The sequence below is a fragment of the Dama dama genome, chromosome 15 (genome assembly GCF_033118175.1).
Source record: "Dama dama isolate Ldn47 chromosome 15, ASM3311817v1, whole genome shotgun sequence".
NCBI lineage: Eukaryota > Metazoa > Chordata > Mammalia > Artiodactyla > Cervidae > Dama > Dama dama.
In genome coordinates, this window is record NC_083695.1 from 92,071,373 (window position 1) to 92,098,032 (window position 26,660).

The 26,660-nt window shown below is 42.8% G+C and overlaps 1 protein-coding gene across 2 annotated transcripts in view; it reads left to right on the plus strand.

Annotated features, from left to right (window-relative positions):
- Positions 1-26,660, plus strand: part of DOCK1 (dedicator of cytokinesis 1) — a 544,913-nt gene that overhangs the window by 321,183 nt on the left and 197,070 nt on the right. For both annotated transcript variants that reach the window (XM_061162908.1, XM_061162909.1), the window contains exons 28-29: positions 13,567-13,668; positions 25,105-25,199. In XM_061162908.1, the coding sequence (XP_061018891.1) occupies positions 13,567-13,668; positions 25,105-25,199 (197 nt within the window). The remainder of the gene's footprint in view (positions 1-13,566; positions 13,669-25,104; positions 25,200-26,660) is intronic.

Consider the following 26,660-nt stretch of genomic DNA (forward strand, 5'->3'; position numbering starts at 1 on the left):
AAAACATTATACTTTTCATTAAATTTTCTTGGCACTTTTGTTGAAAATCCATTAACCCTGTGTGTGTGGTCAGGTTTTTTCATCTATCGGTCTGTCCTTTCACCAATACCACCGTCTTAATATCTGTAGTTTTGTAATAAATCTTAAAATCAGGCAGTGTGTGTCCTTTAACGTCATTCAAAGTTTCTTTGGCTATTTCACATTATTTGCTTTTCCACATAAAGTTTAGAATTAGATTGTTAATTTCTACAATACCTTCCTGCCGACTGTAGATCACTTGGCACCTTAACGATATTGATTCTTCCAGACCCTGAACATAAATATATCTCCATTTCTTTTAAGCATTCTTGGACTCTGTTATGAATGTCTCCTGACTTTATATACATATTTTGTGACTTTAAAGTATTCTTGTATTATCTGTCATCATGATCACCACCACTATAACCAGCATTTGTGTGTGTAGCCAGACACTGAGCTAATATCCTTACATCAATAACCAATTTAAATCTTTCAACAATTCTGGAGTTTAAAGTTACAGTCCCCACTTTACAGATGAGGAAACTGAGGCTCAGAGAGCTTAAATTGCCTGTTCTACTTTATATAGCATTCTTGATCTGGGTTAAGTGATTATTATAAACTGCCTGCCTCAAGCCTTTTAGTCCTGTCTCGTAAGCAAATTTTCTATCATCTACCTGTAAACCTTTAGCCTAAAAAGAAAACCATTGTAAAATAATGAAAGGAATATGTGTGATATTAAGATCTGTGTTTCATATGGAGATGGGATGTTTTTACTCTTACTACTGTCACTGAAGAGTATTTTGTCAAGGCCAGCAAACACTTCTACAGTGAGCAGTCCAAATAATCGTTCTTGCGCTGAAGAATGCGTGTGTCGGAGCTTTATATACAAAAGCATTAAAACTCTCCATTCACTTACATTTTTGCTCCTCAGTTTCCTGAGTGAGTATTTCTGAGTTGGGAAGCTTCACTCCTCCTCTCTCCCTTCCCTAAATGTCTTAAAGTAGCTAACTCGTTGCTTGTTTTCCTGTTGTTATATTCAGTAATAATTCCTATGATTGGAATTTTCTAACATTTGTGGCATTGTGTCTTAATGAACTGTTGTCGAGTGTGTCTTCTCCAGCAGTCTGTGAGCAGAAGTTGTTTCCCTTAGCTTTTTATTTTGGAGTTTGCATAGGTATGGAAATGTTGAAAAAATATTACAGTAAAACATGAATACCCGTCAGCTAGATCCATTCTTTATTAACAGTTTGTCAGGTATGCATTAACTCTGCCCTCTCTTCATTGTGTATTTGCATATATCAAATGTAAATTTATTTTTTCACCAGAGGAAAAGTTTGTCACGGACATGATGGCGCGTCGTCCCTCATTGTTTCTTGCATCTCCTGAGAAAGTAATTCTGCTGCATAGTCAGTAATAATATGGCATCTACAAAAGCTAGCAATTTTATAATATAGTATCTACCGCAGATGAAGTTTCCTCATTGACCTTCTTTAAGGGCTCAGGCCAGTGGTCTTATCCGATGTCGCATAACCTGGATTTGTCTGCAGCCTCCACATCCCTTTTCCCCTCTTCACCCCTCCCCGTCTTCTCCGTCTTCTCCTTTCACTTGGGGTCTGATCGCTGTCTCTTGCTCCTCTCCTCTCCTAAGTGTGTGTTGGCCAACTCTCTCTAACTCTTACATAGAAAAAGGAGTTAATTATCTTCCTTCCTTCCTTCCCCCAACTAGGGTGAGGATGTTTTCCTCAAAGAATTATTCCTTATTATCTCACATTTTTGGCACAGAATACCATCTCAGGGATGATGCGTCCTTTGTGTTCCGTCACACCCAGGGGCACAGTCTGTAATGAGGAAGAATGTAGGGGTGATAGCTTCAGATTGAGGGTCTTCATCCCCAAGGACATTGATCCGAATCTTTTCAGTCCCCATTGAGAAGAGAATCCTTTCTGGAATCAACCATTGCTTTAGGGATTAGAACGGTCGGTTTCCTTATTTTCTGGTTCCGTCTACACAGTTTGATCTGTAAGATCAGGGTCTTACCTTTGTCTCTCTTTCCAACACTGCCTGCCTTGCCGAGACCCCTTGTCTGAGTACCAATGTAGACTCATGGACCTTCCACTGTGTCGTGATCCGTTGCTCCTGTTGTTCATCACGTGTTCTCACTTCTGCCAGGACAGTCTCCTCCAGCATCCTTCTGGGCCCTGACTTAGTCCTTTGGCCCCAGGCCCCCGTGTGTGCTCATCCTAGGGGCACTGTCTGTATCCACCTGGCCAAGCCCCCAAAACTCCGTGTTGTCAGCACAGCGCCCACTCTTTGAGGGTCTGTAGAGTGTTGCACTTATTAATCCCCGGCAGCATTTTCAATCTTCTCATCATTTCCGCCTTATCTCCCCAATTTCTTCTGGCATGTTCCAGGTGGCCGCAGCGCCTCAGAATCTGAGGACGCTTTGATTTCCTCAGGGCCGTGGGGAAGGGGAGATGGGGTGGGCATGCAGCCCCTGCGGGGGTTTTCATGCCACGTGTGTTTTCTTGCACACCTGCTCAGCAGGTGCATTGCTCTGCAGAATTTCTCTTGGGTACCACCCCCTCCCCCAGACTGAGTTCCCTTCCCCTTAGTAGGAGAAAATAACCCTCAGGGCACTTAGTGCTAAAAGAACCTTGGGGGGTCTTGTAGTCCTGATCAGACAAGCTACTAGTGAGGTATTGTGATAGGTAGCACTTGAGCCTTTATCTGTACACTGTAGGTGTATATATTTATGTATAAATGACTATTTCCTAAGAAATAACATCTTATAAATCAGATTATCATTGCTTCTATTTTAAAATAATCTTATATTCCAAAATGTATTTTGTTCTCCTTATGACTCATTAGTTTTTTTTTTTTTTTTTAGCATTTTGTATGTGGCAGTTTTCTCCCCGTCCTCTCATCTAACCAATATAAATACTATTGAGCATCATTTTATGATTCATGGAGAGGAATTTCATTTCATCCAATAAAGAGTTTCAATTTTAATCTATAACCATGATGACAAGAGTGTCCTTTATGGACAAAAGAGAGCTTAAAAATATGTAGTTTATTGATCCCCCTTCAAAGGCAAAATTTTATTAAGACTGAATTACTCTTGTTTTTACTACAGTGTATTTACAGTTACTATATATCATGGGAGAAGATCTGAAAAATACTAAGCTCTCTAAGGTTCTAATATTATCTGATTTACTGAGTTTATGAAAATAAATAAAAAATTTTCTGTAGTAATCTGACTTGTGTTAGCAACAAATGAATTATATCAAGAAATTATATACAATATATGTATATTCCTCTTTATACCAGAAAGTATAATTGTATATATATAAAATTTGATTGTAATTTATTTTTATTCTTCATAACAAATGTGAATATGTATTTGATTTATTATGTTGAATAAGCAGCAAATAATTGTTATGGGTAATGCAAGATCCAGAGAGTTCCTTTTGGTATATTTTTCCTAAAAACATCTTCCTACAATTACTGCCACTGTAAAGTTGAAATTGATTTTGTTTTAAAAATTAAATTTTTTTCTTTATTGTGTCTGCAATGATATGAGCTATAGCATTCACTTTAAGATGCAGGTTTAATTTGTTGCTAGTAGTTGAAAGGAGCTAATAGATGACATTAGTTTTGTTTCTCAACCATACTATTTTTAATTTGATATAGTGTCTTTTTACAAACTTTCCTCACTCTGTGGTCCTTTATAAAACAAAGGATCACAATAGTTTGGAAACTAAATGAGTAAAAATTAACTGTACTTTGGACAGATGATTCATGGGACTGACTTTTTCTTGAAATGAAGAAGAAACAAAAGACTGCCCTCAGTTTCACCATGGAGTGTATTTTGGGGAAAGATGTAGTAAGTTCAAATGGTATGAGTGAATATTTATTTTTCCAGTAACCTCAGTGTTAACAACAGTACCTGATTCAGCCTTTTTATTGTGTATTATGCCTAAGCACATATTTAGTTAACAAGATGTTGAATACTCTGCCAAGCACTGCCGTGACCTCTGTCTTCTGCTGTATCTCCCACGGGCACTGTCTTCTCTTCGTCTTACACCATTGCTCTATCTGCATTATCATTTCTCCCTCATAACCCCCAACCCCATCCAAAAGGGTTGAGTGATTTCACATGATGTCAAAATACATGAATGGAGAGACCAAAGCAAAGGTGAGAAAATCTTCCTTGTATCTGTTTCACGAATCTACAGAGAAAGAATAATTTCACAAGGATCATAGAATTTGGAAGGGGTTTTCCAAGTAGGTTATTATCATTTTAAATCTGAGGGTTTACAAGGGCTTGACTTGTCCTGAGAATTAAGTGCCTCCTTCACTGTCCTGTCCATGATCAATTCCTAGTCCATGCTTGCAACTATTTGTGCATTTCTTTTTTCATAATTTTTATTTATTTTGCTGTGTCTTAATTTCGGCATGCAGGACCTTTAGTTGCAGCATGTGGGATCTAGTTCCCTGACTCGGGAATGAACCCAGGCTCCCAGCATTGGGAGCTTGGAGTATTAACCCCTGGACCTCTTCTTTTGTTCGTGAATGTTTGAGAATTATTGTTCTATCTGTAATATTCCAAAATCTCACACATGTGAGTCTTGATTGTGTTTGACCCTCAGTGGGCCCTTTCATTTTGGATATGCTTGTCATTTTAGAATAATTATCTTACATTGTTTAGTTAATTAGTTTATATTTAAGGATTTTTGACAGCTTTGTTGAGATCTAATTTTTATGCCATAAGATTCATCTATTTAATGTAAGAATATAAGGTTTTAACTATAGGCACATGATCCATTTTAGAATATTGTTGTCACTCACAAAGGAAACCCATACCCAATGGCAGCTGCTCTCCATTCTCCCCTTAAACTTCCAGCTCTTGGCAATCCCAAGTCTCACTTTACGTTTTTATGGGCTTATCGGTCCTGGACACTGTCTAGAAATGAAATCAGGCAAAATACAGTCATCTGTGACTAACCTGTCAATTTCTGCAAAGCAGCCAGCTGGAATTTTGATAGGAATTGAGTTGAATCTGTACCTCAATTTGGGGAGTATAGGCATTTTGACAATATTAAGTCTTCTAATCCATGAACATGGGGTATCTTTCTATTTATTTCAGTCCTCTTTAATTTCTTTTAGAGTACCTTCTGGTTTTGGGGGTCCAAGTGTTATATAATTTTATTTAAGTTATTCTTAAGTTTGTTTTGATGCTTTAGTAAAAGGAATTTTTCCCCTAAATTTTATTTTCGGATTATTCATTGCTAGTATATAGAAAAACAATTGAGTTTTGTAATTTGATCCTGTGTCCTGAAATCTGTGAAGTCGTTTATTAGTTCTAATAATCCTTTAATGAGTCTTCTATCATTTTGTAAAAATACTTTTGTCTCTCTATTTTCTGTGTTCTTTCTGCAGTGTCTGTTTATTCAATATTGACTCCTGAATGGATTCTCTGATGATTTTATTCTCTGTGTGTGTCTTGTTCTACTGAAGGATTTCATTAATTGTATATTCCAAAACTTCTATTAAGATGTTTATTTCTGCTAATAAAACTGAAGCATTCCATAATCATTTCATTGTATCTGTCCCTTTTTTTTTCTTTTTATCATATTATATTCTTGTTTTATGGATATCATCTCTTATCTACTTGAAGATAGTAATGATAGTTCTTTGAATTTTCTTATGTTTTCTCAATATTCTTTCATTCCTCTGGCTTCTGTTTTTGCTTGCTCTGGCCTCCTTTATTAATGTCTGGTCAATTTTTCTCCTGAGGACTGCAGTCGTGATCAGACCCTCTGTTCCCCCTGCATGCACAGACCTTGAAGGCTCTGGGCTTCACTGCATGAGGAACCCGTGTGGACAGGGCCTCATGTTGTCAGAACCTCGATGGGAAGTTAGTGGGTATTCTCTTGGGCTGGTCAGTTTCTCCAGAGAGGATTCTTCTAGTTGCCTGTTCCAGTTTGCTATGGGGCTTAAGTGCAGGCTGCTTATCCTTGCTGCTTTGCTGGGAGCCGAGCTGAGCAGAGCAGCGTGGGCACTTAGACTGATCGGCTTCCCATCACTGGACAGTCTCAGCCGAGTGGTCCTGCCCCGCTGTCTCTTCTGTTTTGTCAGGACGGTAAACACATGCTTCCCTGCTGGGAGCGAGCTGGTCCCCTTAGGGGACCTGCTGGAGTGGACACATTGGCCAGGTTTTAAAGACGTCAGGGCTTTTGATTTCCAGTTGACACGTAGCCTCGCTCTCTGAGTAACTGGCAGCTCCAGTTTCTGAGACTTTCCAGGACTCTCTGCCCAGAATCAACAGGATTCCTGATAGATATTCACTCCCTTCCTGCTTCCAGCACAGCCAGTAACCATTCCTGCATCCGCTTGTCAGCTTCCAGAATTCTCTCCTCTGTGGTTCTGTCTCTCTTATTCTCTTGGTCTTTGTGCATTTGTGAATTTTAGAAACATTATTGTCAGTTTAATGTGAGGAAACAGATGAGTTTGTGTTTACGGTTGTTTTTAATTTGTTATGTGGATGCCCCCTATGTGTATTTTTCACAAATATCATCTCTACAGAGGTTATGGAGGATGCTTTGGGCCAGTGAATGACATGTTGAGATATTCTTGGTGTTATCTGTCTGGACTCCCTGTTTTTCTCTCTTAAGTTTCCTTATAACAAATAGAACCTTTAAACATTTCACCATTGGCTTTCCCTCTTGAAAACAGAAATCCTTGCGTTCTCTAGGGCTTCTCCTTATCTGTCCAGGAACTTACCTGTATGGGCATTTATTTCGTATCACCCCTGCCTTTGAAAGGAAATCAACCTGTATATTCACTGGAAGGACTGATGCTGAAGCTGAAGCTCCAATACTTTGGCCCCCTGATGCGAAGAGCCATCTCTTTGGAAAAGACCCTGATGCTGGGAAAGATTGAAGTCAAAAGAAGTGGGTGACAGAAGAGGAGATGGTTGGATAGCATCACCGACTCAATGGACGTGAATTTGAGCCAACTCCAGGAGAGAGTGGACTCAGGAGCCTGGCGTACTGCTGTCCATGGGGTCACAAAGAATCAGATATGACTTAGCGAACAACAACAACAACTGCCTTTGAAACAGAGCACTTGACTCTCAACTACGTTCCCTTTTCCAAATCCTAGTCCTCATAATGCTGCTGTGCAGTATTGATTCTTTGGCTGAAATGCTCCCCAGTATGGAAGTCATCTAGAATCCACCAAGTGATACCTCTTCCCACCTTTGCTACAATTCTTGCCCTGTGTCCTTTAGCAGTATCATTGGAGGATTACTTTTTCTTCAACTTTTGATGGTAATTATGAAGTAGATTTGTTTTCATCGATATATTTGAAATGAAATTTATAAATGAGAATTCCTCTTCAAAGCACTTGCTTTCATGAAAACACATTAAAAATTTTTGACACATCATCACTGGCCACCAAGAAGTGTAATCCCTGATATAAATAGTAGATTCTTCTCTTATTCAAGCCTGGAGCCTACCCTCCAGACCACATGTCCCTGGGGCTCTGTCTGCACCTCCAACAGCTTGTGTGGTTTGGAGCTCCCCCAAATCCCTCGGCGTTTAGAGCACTTGGAAGAGACAGAATTTCTGCCTGTGCTGCGGGCCCCATGCACATGTGAGATCCAGGGGTGTATGAAGCGTTCTGGACTGTGGATGGCATTGTGAAGAGCAATGTCAAACTTCAGTCTCTGAGCCTCATGACTCAGCCCTGATGGCTTTACATGAAAGAGGCGCCCCTTCACAGCTCAGGACTGTGAATACACATCCTTGGGATTTTTCCTTCTAATTCATGTACGCAGTCTTGGACCCTAGACTAGGCAAAGATGGCAAAGATACCATTGACAAGAACTCATCCTAAGTCATCATTCTTCAAACTCTGACCTTTGTTAGAAACCTTTTGTCTCTGTATCCCACTGGGGCTTCGTGCACTCACTCGCCTCTCCCACCCTGCCTGCTCTCCACCAGCGGCGCTGCGTTCTCCTGTTCTCCAGCCTACCTGGCCACCTGCTTAGAGTGCGGGTGTTCCAGACTGAAAGTGGAGGAGGGCCAGGAGAGAGTTCCAGGGGAGCACAGGAGCAAGTTCAGTCCAAGGCTTGAGAAGCAGTGACCTAGTCCACGTGGGCAGAGGGAGCCCCAGGAAAGGGCTTTTTGAGAATATGGTAATCCCTAAGGACACGAAGGGTCAGGGGGAGAAAGTGGAGATCTCAACTGTCCATCTAACGACCACCTTTTTTTAGAATTTATTTTTTACTTGGAGGATCATCGCTTTACCGTGCTGTGTCGGTCTCTGCCTTGGAGAGTGTGAATCAGCCATAAGCACACCTACGTCCCCTCCCTCCTGAGCCCCCTCCCACCCTCGACCCCGTCGCGCCATGGAGGTTGTCACAGAGCCCTGGGTTGCGCTCCCTCCCTGATACAGCAAATTCCCACCCGCTGTCTGTCTTACATTTGATGGTGTGTATATGTCAATGCTACTCCCTCAGTTCCTGTCCCACCTTTTAAAATGCTAATATATTTTCCAGTTTTAAAAGTAATCTGGACTCATCCTCCAGCCCTCATGACTATGTGGTGTCTTTTCTTTGAATTGTTTCCTCTTTTCATTTTTTCCTGTGCTATATTTTTTGTTTTGCTGAAAACTATCAGTACCATGATTACGTCTGATTTTCATCTTTGAGCATTTTCTTGTGCTATTTAAAACAGTTCATATTTTCATGATTATTGTTTGATGGTTGCATAATATTTCATCAAAAAACTATGGTATGTTTATGTGAATTAGCAAATAAAAAAATGAACTTCAGGTAAACAACAAATCATTTCCTTAGTATATGAATGTCACGTGCAAAATTTCCAATGCAATCTTTGGGACATATTTTTCTGAGATTCAAATTGAGCTGGGCATCCTGTATTTTACCTTGCAATCTTACAAACTGTCATATTACTTATACAGTTCCTAGCTGTTGAACACTGAGATGTCTTCAGAGATGCAATGGCCATCTTTGGGCATAAGGTTTCTGATTCTGAATTACTTCCTTAGGTGGCTTGTGAGAGTTAGAATTACCCTGAGGAGATGAGTATTTTTTTCCAAGACTTTTTAAACCTATTGCCAAATCGCTTTTTAAAAAGGTTATAGCAATTTATGCTCCCACCAGTGGTGTCTAAGAGTGCTCATCCCCTGCGCCCTTGCTAACATTATCATCACTTAAATACTCCTCTGCTATTTTGGCAGGCAAATAATGATATACCATTTTCATCTCTGATTGCTAATGAAGTTCACATTTTTTTGTTTATGAGGCTTCCATGTCCTGATTTTTAAAAGTTCTGCCACTGCCTCCTGACTTCTCTGTCCCTATTTTGCATTGCTTTGAAGTCATAAGGAATATGTCTTACTTTTATTTATTTGCTTATTTTTACTCAGCCACTGGGACTAGAACCCGACCCCCAGGCTCAGCTTCCAGGAGGAATTCTGTACAATCACCCCCAGCCTACCTGTCCACCCACCCGTTGTCTAAACTAAAAGCGTCCTATGACTTATAAATGCATTTCCAGTGAATCAGTGGCCAGGCATTAGACAGTAGTTTTCTTCTGAGCCTGCAGAGTAAGTTTTGTGTCACAGCTCGCCCCATTTCTGTTTCTGGTGTGTGACTGGTTTCAAACACAGCTTCCATAAATGCCTGCTTTCTGTCTACCCTTGGAAACTCACCGCTCTTCCACTGAGTTCACGTAGGCGGTCATGCTCCATGGTGTCCGCCATGTTTCTTCTCTAAAGATGCTGGCCCCCTCGCACGGGACTCCATTCCCAAGGAAAGAGGGAGGCTTTCTGTGAAACTTGACAGGTATATTGCCTCTTTCTGGTAAAATGCTGGTGGGGTCCAGCATTTCTGCTTAGAATAGGACTGAAATAGAAAGATTTGCTTCCTCTAAGCAAGACTGAACAGTACCAAGTGCTTCCATAACGTTTCCTTAAGTTAAGTAGGGAGTGCCTTGTATCTGCTGGTCTTTTGACCTCTAACTCAAGTTGATGACCTGCCTCTGTCCTCCCATTAGTCCCCGTCGCTTAGACAAGAGGCCGTTTGGTTGCTCTTTCTGTGACGTTCTTATGCATGTACAAACCTCCTGATCAGCCACTGAAGCCTTCCCAGGATTCGCTTTATGGAAATTGCCATGTTCTTTTCAGGTTTACATTTTCTGCATCACGTCGGTTCCCCCGGCCTTTGCCTTGCATGAATTTTTCAGCATTACGTGGCAGTCTGCTACCTAAACTGAGTGTGTCCACATCACCCGTTTGAGTATCTGGCCAGACTCTGGATGTTCTATGTGTGTGTGTTGTTTTTTCGTGGATATTACTCCCTACGCATGTTCTTTGCCTTTTCAAGACTGCTCTGGGGTCTTCTTTCTACTTTGAACTTCACATTTAAAGTGCAGGATGTGAGTCCATTGCTCTGAATTATACATGGCTGGCTTCGTGATTTCAGTGACTGTACTGTGGAGTCCTGAATCTTTAACCCTCTGACCTGCAGAAAATTAATTTGAACCCCTGGCAGGTGACCCTTCTTGTTCCAGACAAGCTCCTTGTCTGGGCAGGAGGTGTCCAGGTCATAGCCAGCTGGGTCAGGGGAGACCTGGGGACACTGTCTATGGCCACCTTTTCCATTTCTGCATGATCTTCCCAACTTTCTCTAATGACTGCAGAAGTATGAGAAAGTGAATCTCTGTTTCAGGTTGGCCATTAGCAATGACCTCAAATTTCTCAGAAAAATAATTAAAATGCATATCTGGATAACTGGAAAATTAGCCCAGCTCCTCAGCACCTACCTCATAGGTGGTATTCTGGGTTCACAGCTGGGTTTCCATATTTTCATTGAGAGGGGAACACTTTTCTGCCTCAGTTTTACTGCCTATAATATGGGAACAAGAAGAGAATCTGTGGTGTGATTGAATGAGGCCTTGTTTCTAATGGCCCCAGCATGGTGCTTGACACATGGTAATCAGTTAATGTGTAATATGATGAAGACTGTTATCCAAAAGATGGCTTTCATCAAGAGTAAAGAAGATACAAAGGCAGCTTATCTTGTGCTCAACAAGATGCTAACTACCTACATATTTCAAAAGTTCATCTTCATCAATGGACATCTTGCCATTTTACAGATCATTCCTCCAGTGGAAAACAAGCATTATTTAAGCTCTTTCCCTGAACACCAACTTGGAATCTAAATTTCAGCAATTATCGTCATTCACAAATAATTTACAGTTCTGGGCAAATGGAAGATACCATATTATCATTATTTTATTTGTCCGACTTACATAATGCATTCCCTGACAACTCATGTGGAAGCATATATGTATATTACAGATATAAAATGGCTCAGAAAAAAATAGTGGACTTTGATATTTCACTACAGAGCATGCATTCTAAATTCATACAAGAGATATCCAGGCATTCAAATATATTGCTTGTAAAAGTAGAATTAGTGAAAGAATACAGTCTGTGAACTCATTTAACAAGGCAAAATTAGGGCATGTCTCAGAGTATGTCTCATCCTATAATTTTACCAGACTCATACTGCTTTAATGGGAGAAAACATAGGTCCTATATTTCTTGCAATGTCATTACTTTAGGGAAAAATATTTAAAAGCAAAGAAGGTTGTTAGGATGCTGTTAGCCATGAACCTCAGAAATGATATATTGCAATTAATGGCAACAAGACAGTTTAACCCCCTGCCTAGTCACTAGACCAAATGTGCCTTGGTGTGTCTGCACACACACACAGGTGCACAGACCCGCACATGCAAACACGTCCACACTTCCGCTGGTCAGTGCTCTGGTCCTGTCCTTTCTCCATGTCTTGATTTCCTTTGGTGGTTTCTTTTTTTCCCCTTCTTTCCCTTTCCTGCCAGCTCTGTCTGTTATGAGAAATTCCTGCCTCTCCCACTTTACATTCTGATGAGGCTGCATTCCTCCCCACATGCTTCTCCTGGAGGAGAATTGGACCATAACTCATTGTGGAGTCACTGGTGATTGCCTCCAAATTGGCCAAGGGGGATACAGGCAGATTTGAGAAATAAAAGGCCTTTCTTTGCCACAGCCCAGGAGGAGGTGCTGCACACACACTTGGCCTGATAATCAGGGCAGCGACTGTCCGGAGAGCACAAAACAGAAGTGGCAGTGATCTCAGTCCTGTCTCCCATTTGCACAGATTTAATGCAGAAAACCTTTCAAGCTTGTTTTTTCCAGACTGGACAGTCACGTATCAGCAAGCATTTAATGGAGTCAGAGAGACAGAACTGTAGCAAAAGAGAAGATGCTGAGGCTGGAGTGACTGGTCACCTAGCTGGCCAGCCTCAATCGTGGTGTCTCTTTGATGGGCTGTGACCCCAGACTCTTGGTTCACATCAATTCTCCTCCCCTCCCCTGACCAGAGTTTTTATTTTTATTTTTTATCATGGTAGAGGTCACATACTGTTTTATTATAGTTAACTGTACAGTTCAGTGGCACTAAGCAGCTCTCACCATCCTCCTCCACTTCTCAAATTTTTCACCTTCCTAAACTGAAAGTGTCCCCGTTAAACACTAACTCCCCCTCCCCACTCTGCACCCCCAAAACCCCCAGCCCCTGGTACATCTACCAATGTACTTTCTGACTATGAATCAGACTATTCTAGATTAAGTAGAATCGTATAAGTGGAATCAGACAGTATTTGTCTGCACCTAATGTATATTGGAATGCATTTTTAAGGATTGGGATTAACATGCACACACCATTATGTATAAACTGGCTTCCCTGGTGGCTCAGCTGGAAAAGAATCCGTCTGCAGTGCGGGAGACCCCGGTTAGATTCCTGGGTGGGGAAGATCCCCTGGAGAAGGGATAGGCCACCACTCCAGCATTCTTGGGCTTCCCTGGTGGCTCAGCTGGAAAAGAATCTGCCTGCAATGCCGGAGACCTGGGTTCGATCCCTGAGTGGGGAAGATCCCTTGGAGAAGGGATAGGCTACCCACTCCAGCATTCTGGCCTGGAGAATTCCATGGACTGTATAGCCCATGGGGTCGCAAAGAGTCAGACACCTCTGAGCGACTTTTACTTTCACATGTATAAAATAGATAACTAATGAGAACCTAGTGTTATAGCAGCAGCTGCTGCTGCTGCTGCGAAGCTTCCGTCGTGTCCGACTCTGTGCGACCCCATAGACCGCAGCCCACCGGGCTCCCCCACCCCTGGGATTCTCCAGGCAAGTACACTGGAGTGGGCCGCCATTTCCTTCTCCAGTGCATGACAGTGAAAAGTGAAAGTGAGGTCACTCGGTCGTGTTCGACTCTTAGCGACTCCGAGGACTGTAGCCCACCAGGCTGCTCCGTCCATGGGACTTTCCAGGCAAGAGGACTGGAGGGGGTGCCACTGCCTTCTCTGCTGTTATAGCGGAGGAGAAGCAAGAGAAGGTCCTGTCAGTTTATAGCAACTTTTGGGTGTCGTTCTCTGCTTGTGTAACTGTAACTTATGATTTGTCTGCAGGGAAATTTCGTGGCCTGTATGACAGCTATTCTACGACAGATGGAAGACTATCATTATGCCCATTTGATCAAGACTTTTGGGAAGATGAGGACCGATGTGGTGGTGAGTGTGACTCTACCTTTTCATATAACCTTGTTTTAAGGTCAGCATTTTAGGCAAAATGCTGATATCAACATTTCCATTTTCAATATGATTTTAGATTTGCCCCCACTTGACTTCAGAAGCCCAGGGATGGTCTAGGTAAAGGTGTGTTTGTAAGAAGATGAAGGTCCTATTTAAAATGGATAACCAACAAGGACCTACCGCATAACACATGGGTCTCTGCTCAGTGGTGTGTGGCAGCCTGGATGGGCGGGGAGTTTGGAGAATGGATAACACACGTGTATGTGTATGGCTGAATCCCTTCTGAAACTGCCGCAACGTTGTTAATGAGCTATACCCCAATACAAAATACAAAGTTTAAAATTAAAAAGAGAGAGAGAGAAGATAAGCTTCCCGAGATAGGCTCACTCCTTGTACTAACCTGGAGAGTAACCCAGGGTGTCAGCCCAGAAAAATCCTTTTTTCTGTTCTTCCCTCTCCCATGCTTTGGGGTCATGATAAATTTGGAAATGTTACCACGGAGAGTCTACCATTAGCTCCTGTTTATTTATCGATTGACGCTCGATAGCAGAAGCCAAGGAGAATTTTCAGCCTTAAATTGTGCTCCGTTATTAATTAACTCTCATCATGGAGACTCATTAGCATTTCTGGAAATAATTCTCTAGTCATCTTCAGTGAGACTGTGATACAACTTAATTAGGAGAAGTACAATCGAGAGGAACGGATCCTTAGAGGCACCGTCCCTGACAAGCTGACATCGCAGGGCCATATGGCAGATGTCCTCTGAGAAGCCACCGCCAGTGCGTCTGCAGAGTTGCCAAGTAGATGGCCACCCTCCACTCCCATGTCTCGGAACACCGATTCCATTTCTGAGGCCCCTAGATTCCTACAGACCACAGGAAGCTCTTCTAGTGTTTCCAAAACAATATTGATTGCACTTGACATCAGTCTTATTAAGGGATGGTCAGAAGACAAGGCATTTAAGAATTTTTTCAAAGGATGAATTCTAATTAATAAAAAAAGCTACCTCACTAATCGCTGACATTATATATGGGTATGTTTATGCATATATGTGTATGCATATGTATATTTATGTTTGTATATGTAATATTTAATAATATAATAGATAATAATTAACACATGGATTTAAATTTCTAAAGATACACAAATGGATTTATACCTTAAAATCATAGCAATTTTCCTTCCATCAAAGTCAAGGGGGACTTCCCTGTGGTCCAGTGGTTAAGACTTCGCCTTCCAATGCAGGGGGTGTGGGTTTGATCCCTGGTCGGGAACCTGAGGTCCCACATGTCACATGGCCAAAAAAACTGAAACACAAAATAGAAACAATATTGTTAACAAATTCAATAAACACTTTAAAAATGATCCACATCAGAAAAAAAAATCTTACAAAGGAGTCAAGGAGCAAGAATGTGTATGTGATGGTGTGTCTATATGTTTAGTTTTTGTGTAATATTAATGAGCAGTTTAATGTAGGGCTATTCTCAGGTGTTATATGTTTAGTTTTTGTGTAATATTAAGGAGCAGTGTAATTTAGGACTCTTCTCACGCATGTAACATATCACATGTGATGTTATCCTGGGATTCTTCAGCAGGCATGTCATAGTGAAGTCCAACTTGCCGTGTGAAACATTTCATGCCTCCTGTTTGACCATTGGAAGGATCAGCTCAGTTCAGTTCAGTAGCTCAGTTGTGTCCGACTCTTTGCGACCCCATGGACTGCAGCACGCCAGGCCTCCCTGTCCATCACCAACTCCCGGAGTTCACCCAAACTCATGTCCATTGAGTTGGTGATGCCATCCAACCATCTCATCCTCTGTCATCCCCTTCTCCTCCCACCTTCAGTCTTTCCCAGCATCAGGGTCTTTTGAAATGAGTCAGCTCGTCACATCAGGTGGCCAAAGTATTGGAGTTTCAGCTTCATCATCAGTCCTTCCAATGAACACCCAGGACTGATCTCCTTTAGGATGGACTGGTTGGATCTCCTTGCAGTCCAAGGGACTCTCAAGAGTCTTCTCCAACACCACAGTTCAAAAGCATCAATTCTTCAGTGCTCAGCTTTCTTCATCATCCAACTCTCACATCCATACATGACCACTGGAAAAACCATAGCCTTGACTAAACAGACCTTTGTTGGCAAAGTAATGTCTCTGCTTTTTAATATGCTGTCTAGATTGGTCATAACTTTCCTTCCATGGAGTAAGCATCTTTTCATTTCATGGCTGCAGTCACCATCTGCAGTGATTTTGGAGCCCCCAAAAATAAAGTCAGCCACTGTTTCCACTGTTTCCCCATCTATTTGCCATAAACTGATGGGACTGTATGCCATGATCTTAGTTTTCTGAATGTGAGCTTTAAGGCAGTTGTAGCTAAATCTACATGAGCAATTTCCTAGACAGTGGTTCAGGCTGAAGGATAAACTTTTCAGAAGGAGAAGCATTACCCATGCTGAAAACTCAGGGCTCCAGTAGATCATTTGTCCTTTACAGATTAGTCACGTGATCAAAATCATATGATTCATGCAAATTGTTAAAAATATTTAATCCAAATTATTCAAGTGTGCTGTGGATAGGGAAGCTTCAGGATATCATGAAAAAGTGATTTTACAAAATGGTGTTTAAAAATGACTGTAACTTCCTGAATTCCAAGCATGTACCCTCTCTCCTTGCAGGAAGCAGATCATCAGATACTTGTTATGTGTTGTGGCCCTGATTTCCCAAAGGAGTTTATTTCTGTAGACACAGTGGTTCAGAGCATCAATTATTTGCGAACAATTTGATTTCCATTATGAAATGCCATTTGTGGTTTGGATATCACGAATTCATACTGCAAGGATTGTAAACCTTTTTTATTGTTGTTAATCTGTCAGAACCTTTGTAAAATGGGTTCCTGTCTGTTAACTATCCGTAGAGAGGATTTGAGTATTTTTCTAGTTGGACAACTGCTCACAAAAACAAAAGAGTATTTTGTGTTAAATAATCGGAAGTTAATCAGCACTGCAATGTGCAAAGAGCCTCAACTCTTTTCTTAAGACTACTTCCTTGTTAAAAATGCTACCTTAGGTTTTCAAATTTAGCCCTTTTTTGGATGAATGAGTCATTCTCAAACAAAATTGCAGTTTTGATCAACATCAAAGTCATGAGCCTCAGAACTGTTACTTTTACGGCCTACCAGATGGCCCGTTGGGCCCCCAGACCGTGAGAGGGTGGAACATAGCATGAAATGGAAAGACTTAAGCCAGTAAAGAAAGAGGATGGACATTTCAGCTCAAAATTGTCATAATAGAGGCAGTCCCTTTAGGATGGGCAGCCATGAGGGGTCTTTAAGTTCTTCTTCTGCATTGGAGATGCTGGTCTGAAGATGCAGATGCTGGGTCCTGGGTCCAAGGCACAGAGTCAGGACCACAAGTGGAGAACTTGCTCAGTTTCCATTGTAAGATCGAGGTGATGAAGAGCACTCTGGACCTCCTGGGGCAGACTGTTCTCTTGACACGTGTCCCAGATTCCCGCTAAGTGGCCCTAAGGGAATGTCTGTGGTGTGACTGAGTGAGTAAGGACTTATTCACAGACGTTGCGGGTAGAAGTGATGCTTGTCAGTTACAGGTTGAGAGAATCCAAGATACAGGACCGTGAAGGTTCAGAGAACCAGCCTACAGGGACCTTCTCATCTCCGAGGAGGACCCAGGGGCAGCCACAGTCTGCCATGCGCTCCTCCTCCTTCCCGTGGCCTCTCCCAGTTCTGTCCTCTCGTAGGTTACCCAGGGAAGCCCGGCCAGGCAGCGCTCTGAGATCTCAGGGCCCTCTTCCTGAAATGCCTCCTGTCTCCATCCGTCCAACCTCTTCTGAGAACCCCTCCCGACGCCTGCCTTGGTCTCACCTGGTAGATATCGCCTGTTGCCCCTTCTTTGTTTCTTGTCCGTCCCCATCAACCACCAGCCTGTGTCGCCGTGGTCCAGGGTGACTTCTCAACTGATGGAAAGCGGTGATGATGCTCACAGGGATTATGAAAGCAAGGATGTTCGCTGTGTGACTGTCCTTGCCTAGTAAGCCTTCTGCTCTTGGGCAGGCCTGGTCTTAAAGGCCCTGAGTTCCATGTGAAAATATCCACCAAAGTGTGATTTGCAAGCCTGTGTAGAGACTGTCACGAGTGGGCAGAGGAGCCTGGCGGTGGGCATCTGTTTCTTTATCCCTGTGACCATTCCTCAGAGATGAAGTCTATTGACGACTTTCTACCCTGGATGCTGAGTCCAAGGGTGCGAAATCCTTTTACACTGAGTTCACTCACAAGCTGCTTAGTGAAGAGCAACCGTGTTAACACAGTGGAGGTAATGACAGCCGCAGTGCAGACACATCTTGCTCTGAGGCCCCCGGTGTAGTGGAGAGCATCACAGTTTAGCAGGGAGTCCGTCAGACAACCCAGGTTATCCATGCTCCAAAAGAATGGTCATTGTCAATCAGCCACACTGGGCTGAGTCAGGTGGACGGGAAGTCTTTAAAAAAAAAATTTACAAATATTTTTTTCTTTATATTTGGCTGTGTTGAGGCTTAGTTGTGGCACATGAGCTCAATGGTTACAAGCTTAGTAATTGATGGCGGTGCGTGGACTTGTTTGCCCCTTGGTATGTGGGGTCTTTGCTCCTCGACTTGAGGAATCGAACCCACGTCCCCTGCATTGGAAGGCAGATTCTTAAACGCTGGACCACCAGGGAAGTCCTAGAAAAGGCTTTAAGAAAAAAAAAAATTATTCATTTGGCTGTGTCTGGTCTTAGCTGCCAGGGTTTTCCCTCGTGGCCCAAGGACTCTCTAGTTATGCTGCCCAGGCTCAGCAGCTGAGGCTCCTGGGCTGAGTCCCTCCCCAGCACATGGGATCATAGTTCCCTGGCCAGGATGAATCAGTGTGCCCTGCATTGCATGGTCCACTCCCCTTCCTACTGGACCACCAGGGAAGCCTTCAGAAGCCTTTTTTGCAAAAGAGAGGATAGTGGAATGTGTGGGAAGAGGAGAAAGAGTGCTGTAGGTGGGGGAGAACGAGGGTGGTGGGCCTTGAGAGGCGCTGGGGTGTCCAACTGCACAGGGCCCCAGAGGTCATGCAAAGAGGTTTTGTGTCTTTCTGTTTCTCTGATCTCTGTTTCTGTGCCATTCAGTTCAGTTCAGTTCAGTCACCGAGTCGTGTCCAACTCTGCAACCCCATGGACTGCACCATGCCAGGCTTCCCTGTCCATCACCAACTCCTGGATTTTTCTCAAACTGATGTCTATCGAGTTGGTGATGCCATCCAACCATCTCATCCTCTGTCATCGCCTTCTCCTCCTGCCTTCAATCTTTCCCAGCATCAAGGTCTTTTCCAGTGAGTCAGCTCTTTGCATCAGGTGCCCAGAGTTTTGGAGCTTCAGCTTCAGCATCAGTTCTTCCAAAGAGTATTCAGGACTGATTTCCTTTAGGATTGACTGGTTTGATCCCCTTGCAGTACAAGGGACTCTCAAGAGTCTTCTCCAACACCATAGTTCAAAAGTATTCTTTGGTGCTCAGCTTTCTTTATGGTCCATCTCTTGCATCCTTACATGACTACTGGGAAAACCACAGCCTTGACTAGATGGACCTTTGTTGGCAAAGTAATGTCTCTGCTTTTTAATATGCTGTCTAGATTGGTCATAGCTTTTCTTCCAAGGAGCAAGCATCTTTTAATTTCATGGCTGCAGTCACCATCTGCACTGATTTTGGAGCCCAAGAAAGTAAAGTCTATCACTGTTTCCATTTATTCCCCATCTATTTGCCATGAAGTAATGGGATCAGATGCCATGATCTTCATTTTCTGAATGTTGAGTTTTAAGCTTTTTCACTCTCCTCTTTCACTTTCATCAAGAGGCTCTTTATATCCTTTTCACTTTCTGCCGTAAGTGTGGTGTCATCTGCGTATCTGAGGTTATTGGTATTTCTCCTGGCAATATTGATTTCAGCTTGTGCTTCATCCAGCCGAGCATTTCGCATGATGTACTCTGCATATCATTAAATAAGCAGGGTGACAATATACAGCCTTGACATATTCCTTTCCCAATTTGGAACCAGTCTGTTGTTCCATAACTGTCTCTAACTGTTGCTTCTTGACCTGCATACAGGTTTCTCACGAGGCAGGTCAGGTGGCCTGGTATTCCCAGCTCCTTAAGAATTTTCCAGTTTGTTGTGATCCACACAGTCAAAGGCTTTAGAATAGTCAGTGAAGCAGAAGTAGATATTTTCCTGGAATTCTCTTGCTTTTTATATGATCCAACAGATTTTGGCAATTTAATCTCTGGTTCCTCTGCCTTTTCTAGCTTGAACATCTGGAAATTCTCTGTTCAGATACTGTTGAAACCTAGCTTTGAGAATTTTGAGCATTACTTTGCTAGCATGTGAGATGAATGTGATTGTGCGGGAGTTGGAACATTTTTTGACATTGCCTTTCTTTGGGATTGGAATGAAAACTGACCTTTCTATTCCTGTCGCCACTGCTGAGTTTTCTAAATTTGTTGGCATATTGAGTGTAGCACTTTCATAGCATCATCTCTTAGGACTTGAAATAACTCAGCTGGAATTCCATCACCTCCACTAGCTTTTTCATAGTGATGCTTCCTAAGACCCATTTTACCTAACACTCCAGGGTGTCTGCCTCTAGGTGAGTGGTCATACCATCGTTGTTATCTGGGTCATTAAGATCTTTTTTTGTACAGTTCTTCTGTGTATTCTTGCCACCTCTTCTTAATATCTTCTGCTTCTGTTAGATCCATACCATTTCTATCCTTTATTGAGCCCATCTTTGCATGAAATGTTCCCTTGGTATCTCTAATTTTCTTGAAGAGATCTCTAGTCTTTCCCATTCTATTGTTTTCCTCTATTTCTTTGCATTGATCACTGAGGAAGAAGTTCTTATCTCTTCTTGCTGTTCTTTGGAACTCTGCATTCAAATGGGTATATCTTTCCTTTTCTCCTTTGCCTCTTGCTTCTCTTCTTTTCTCAGATCTTTGTAAGGCCTACTCAGATAACACTTTGCCTTTTTGCATTTCTTTTTCTTGGGGATGGTTTTGATCATGGCCTCCTGTACAGGGTTATGAACCTCTGTCTATGTCATTGGTTTACTATTTTTCCCCTAATTATTTTAAAGCATATATTTTTTTGAGTAAAATTTTGTTTTGAGAGAATTGTAGAGGCACACGCAGCTGTAAAAAAAAGTGATACAGAGCATTTTTGTTTGCTTTACTCAGTTTGTCCCCATGGTAGCCTCTTGCTGATCTATAGAAGTGTATCAAAAACAGAATGTTGATGGCGATACAGTCCACTAATCTCATATTGAGTGTCCCCATTTGGCTTGCAAGCTTTCCTCTATTTATCATTAAAAATGTCAAGCATACAGAAAAGCTGAAAGGATAGCTCAATGAAAACCATTATTCCTATCATTTGACTTCATCGGTTGCAAGCATTCTGCCATATTGGCCTCTCTGTCTATCTCTAGTGGGCTTCCCTGGCTGCTCAGATGGTAAAGAACCGCCTGCAAAGCGGGGAGTCCCAGGCTCAACCCCTGGCTCAGCAAGATTGCCTGGAGAAGGGGACGGCACCCCACTTCAGTCTTCTTGCCTGGAGAGTTCCATGGACGGAGGAGTCAGGCGGGCCAAAGTCCACGGGGCTGCGATGGGTCTGACAAGACGGAGTGGCTAACCACTCAGTTACTTACTTATGTACCTCTAGATATCTTTTTCACTTCAGTGTTCTTGCCTGGAGAGTTCCATGGACGGAGGAGTCGGGCGGGCCAAAGTCCACGGGGCTGCGATGAGTCTGACAAGACGGAGCGGCTAACCACTCAGCTACTTACTTATGTACCTCTAGATATCTTTTTGTATTAATATGTAGCGAAATCCTGTCAGAATGTGAGAAACATGTAAGTGGTTCAGCAGACAGCCCTCAAGGATGAGTACAGTGTCCAGTGGCTTCATTGTTCTTCCAGAACATTACTGTCATCTCTTCATACGATCTACATTCAGATTCTCCCTTGATTCTCCCAATCTCTGTTGTCTTTCATTGCAGGCTTTCTCAAATCTGCATCTAGTCCAGATTCGCTCATTGTATTTGCTTATTTCTCATTAATCTCTATTTTTTTTCTAAAATAAGTTCACAGCCTTGTTTTTCCCTTCCCTTTCATGGCATTGCTTTTTAAAATTCAATTTCATTTTTATATATTTTTTTGCTTTTGAACAGATAGAGCCATTAGCTTTGCAGACTTTGCCCGCGCCATCCCCCCTCTCCCCCCCGCCCCAATTCTATAATTTTTGATTGCCGCCTTGTGTGCAGATTTGTTTCTTCAAATCCATATGTCCCACGAACTGGAAAGTGAAAGTGTTAGTCACTCAGTCACGTCCTACTCTTTTTGACCCCGTGGACTGTAGCCTGCCAGGCTCCTCTGTCCATGGAATTCTCTAGGCAAGAAGACTGAATTGGGCAGCCCTTCCCTTCTCTAGGGGATTGTCCCGACCTAGGGATTAAAGCCAAGTCTCCCACGTTGCAGGTGAACTCTTTAGCATCTGAGCCACCAGGGAAGCCCTCCACAAACTGGAAGCTTGATCTGAAATTCAAGTTCACCTTTTGGCAAGCGGAAGAGAGGTTGTGGTTAAGCATGCCCTGTTATGTCTGTCAGGAGGCTAAGAATTCCAGGCTGACCACTACTGATGATAATAGGTTTGATCACTTGGTCGAAAGGGAATGACATCTGGATCTCTCTGTTGTGAGATACGTGGCCCTTAAGGGTCATCGTGAAACTTTGGATAATACTCTGGTGTCCACAGGAAATTGCCAGAGGTCTTATCCTCTAGCAGTTTTTCATCAGTTGAGTTTAGCATCTATTGATGGTCCTTGTCTGAAATAGTTATTTCTTTGACTTAAGAGAAGCGTGTCTTCCTCCTTCTGAGGATTAAGACCCTTTGGCTTTTACCTAAGAACGTCTGGAAGCCACTGAGGATGTAGGTTCAGTGGAAGATTGGGAAAGTGTTGTTGCCTTGATCACATTTGAAGAGGTCACTCTGAATGAAGTGTGGGGATCAAGACAGACTAGAATGGTCATAGGTAGATGGGCTAGGCTTCCCCTCTGGGAGTCCTGGTGAAAAATGATGACCAATTTTCCAAGTGGGTGGGGCCAGAGATGGACAGAAGCAGATGGTTTTATAACAAGAAGACTTTGCTTATGGAATGCATTGATGGCTCTTATTAGAGCTGTTCCCTTATTATATGGAACATCCTGTGTACAATCTAACTAAAAATGCAGTAGGAATGGGTTGATATAAAATGATGAAATTTTCACAAAATGTGTATTAAATCCTCCAACTCCTCTTGTCAACTTGGAGATGGCAGTTGTGATAGCCTGTTCAGCCTCATCAGCCATTCCGGCAAATGCAGTGGTGGGGACCACCGCCATGGCTGGTAATTTATGCAGACCAACAGGGAAAGCCTTGAAAAACCTCATCTCCCACAATCTGCAGCATTTTGTTTGATCAGCAAAGTACCAACATTTAATAGCTGAGCCATACTAATGAAGTATGGGACTGTGTTTCCTAGAGGAAAAAAAAAAAGGAGTTGGTGATGGGAAAATATGCTTCTCTTCCAGAATAATAAAAACCAGACCCGGTATCTCAATTATTAGGCTTTGAGGAGTAATCAGCAAGAAAGCCAGCAATTTCATGCAAATAGAGATGTGACTAAATTACGACACTCAGCCCGCAAAGGGGGCAACCTGGTCATTAAAATGGGAAACTCTTGACAAAGTAGGGAAACTTAAGTAGTGAAATATGAATTTCAGGTATTAAACTGGGGAGAAAAAGTGTTCCTGTGTCAGGGGGCATCAAGAATGCCCCTTGCTCGCAAGCCCTGATGGTCGGGGCTCCTGGGGGCGGAGGTGGAAGGACACAGGACTCGCTTTTCCCTCTTGACTCTGCCTTCTACCCTAACCCCTCCTGCACCCCGGCACTGGAGGCCTCTATTGTGACAAGAGTGATCTTGGTGACCCCTGGAGTCTTTATTCACGGGAGGGGCCCCACAAAGCCCTCCCGCAGCAGAAAGGGCACACCGTAACTCTGTAAGCTGGCCATTGTTGGTAAGGTGGCAGAGAAGGTGTCTTTGATCCTTGGCTTATTCCTACCGTCAAATGGAACTTGTGTCTTTTTGCAAGAATGTCTTGGGTAGACCTCTGTGCTGGGAATTGCTTTCCGGGCTGCTTAAATTCTGCTCACCACCTCCGTCTTCACAGCCATTGCACCTAATTATGAATCAGTAGATGAAATAAATGGGAAACATCCATTCATTTGCTCATCTATGACCGCAGCCTCGTTTTCCTAATGTGACTTCTCAGTCGCTTGTCGCCTCTCCACCCAGATCTTGAGGGACCAAGTGCCTCACATCACTGGGGTGTGTGCTTTTAGGACACCCGCTTGTTTTGTTCAAGTGAGCTCAGAATAAGCACTGAACTGTCAGATTCAAGAAAATCTCCCAATTCTGACAGGCACAGAATGGACCCACTAGGAGGAGGGAACCCCCTCCTGATGCCAGGAGCAGTCTAATCAGTGCAGAAGCAGGGCTCCACTCTGAAATCCAGGGGACCATGTAGGAGACAAGAGAGCCATCACTGAGTAGCTTATGGAATTGATGATGCCACATAAAAGACTTTGGCAACTTGACCATGTGCTCGATTGGTTTACAGAGTGCTGACTAGGTGCAGGTGGTCAGGAGTTCCTGTCTGGACCTTTCATTTGTTAAATTATGTAAGAAAAAGGGAAGGATAACAATACTGCAGGTTGAACTTGATGGGCCCTGTTTATAATTAAAATGTTCCCTGATAGCTCATTTAGTAAAGAATCCGCCTGCAATGCAGGAGACCTGGGTTCTTCCCTGGGTTGGCAAGATTCCCTGGAGAAGGGAAAGGCTTCCCACTCCAGTATTCTGGCCTGGAGAATTCCATGGACTGTATAGTCCATGGGGTCGCAAAGAGTCAGACACAACTGAGCGACTTTCACTCACTCGGAGTAAATACAAGACATAGTTATAACCTGCATGTTATATTTGATTGAAAGTGTTTCCTTAAGCAGAAAGAGTGTGAATATATGTAACTTTCAGGGGTTTATTCCTTGCAACTCTTAGAGAGACATGACCAGAGACTTTCTTTTAATATATCCTTGAAAAAGTTCTCCAGGACATGAGGTGCTCAGGTACACAGAAAGGCAGAAAGTGTCATATACAGCTCTGTGAAATATATCTTCATTACCTTCTTCTATGTTTCCATTCAGCTAAAAAAAAAGTAATAATAATAAGGTCATTTATAATGCAGTTATTCTGGGGGTAGAGGTGGGCATTGGTTTTTACCTTTTTCTCGGTGGGCTGTTTGAACGTTCTGCTCTTATTTCAGGATTTCCTGATGGAGACATTCATCATGTTTAAGAACCTCATTGGGAAGAATGTCTACCCGTTCGACTGGGTGATCATGAACATGATGCAAAATAAGTGAGTACGGGGGAGGCTCTCCTTGAGGAGGTGCCCGATTCACGGCTGGTGGGAATGGATGTGTTGCCTGGGTACTACACGGTCGCCCCGCTTCTGTGATGCAAATGGTTCTTTGGAAAAGTGGGCTTGGAGATTGCGTGCTTCTCCTGTGCCAGTGCAGGGCTCTGGGGTTGAGAGCTTGGGCTCTGCCCCCCGCAGAAAACAAACATAACTGTGATCCATCCTTCACTCTGCCTTTGTCCAGGGCTTCTGTTCGCCATCCAATTTTAACCATATGTGTTTATTAGACAAAGTGATTCTCGGTTCCACGGGAGGCTTTTGAAAGGTGTTTGCGTTTCACATATTTCAGCTTAAAAAAATCATGAGCATTTTCATTATACTTGTTAAATATTAAGTGTGTGCCTTGTTCATCATCTCCCTGTGAGGGCTGCTGGTTAGTTTTCTAGCACGTGGGTTTTGTAATTTCTGTAAGTGCCATCAAAGATCATGGGGTTCTCAATCACAGGAGGTTTCTGGAAGGAATTTCGGTTGATTTCTTTTTGCCCCTTCTTTCTTACTGAGAGTTTTGTGGAGATGATTGTCGGTTGATAGTCAGTACAGTGGTAAGAAGTAAGACAGGAGAGTTTGGGTACCCTTTACCCTGGTAAAATGTTGACAATAACATTTTGCGAAACTGCAGCCCTGAACTACAACCAGGGAACGGACATTGACACAATTTAGCTATCTTATTCACATTTTCCCAGCTTGACTTATAGGCCTTGGTGCTTGTGTTTCCTTTTTTTTTTCATCTTTCAGGGTTTTTTTTTTTCATTTATTTTTATTTGTTGGAGGCTAATTACTTTACAATATTGTTTCCTTTCTTACAATTTTTTTTTTTCACGTGGTGTGTGTTCTCAAATCCGCCCCCATGGTGAGGACACGGAACATTTCTTTCGCCATAAGGATCCCTCTGGAACTCATTTAAGCTGTTGCATCAATGGTTTGTTCCTTTTCATTGCTGCAGAGTGGTCCAGGGACTGCAGCTCCCCAGGCTCCTCTGTCCCTGGGACTCTCCAGGCAAGAATACTGGAGTGAGTAGCCATTCCCTCCTCCAGGGCGGAGGCAGGTTCTTTACACTAGTGTGGCCTTTAAATGCTGATTGCATGGTAATTGCATGTTTAGTTTTATCAGGAACTGCCAGACTCTGGCTGCATCGTTCTCCATCCCCATTAGCCCTGGTAGAGGCGTCCATCTTCTCCGCCTCCTTACCGGCATTTGCTGTTGTTGACGTTTTTCTTTTGGCCCTTCTGGCAGACGTGTACGATGTCTCACTGTGGTTTTCACTTGCATTTTCCCTGATGACTTTGCCTCTTTTTAATGATTTTGTCCACCCCACGAGCAGATTCATAGCGGCAAGACTCTTTCCCTTTGCCTTTTTTGGGTGATGCTACAATACTTTCTGTAATGGGCACGCTTAGTTCA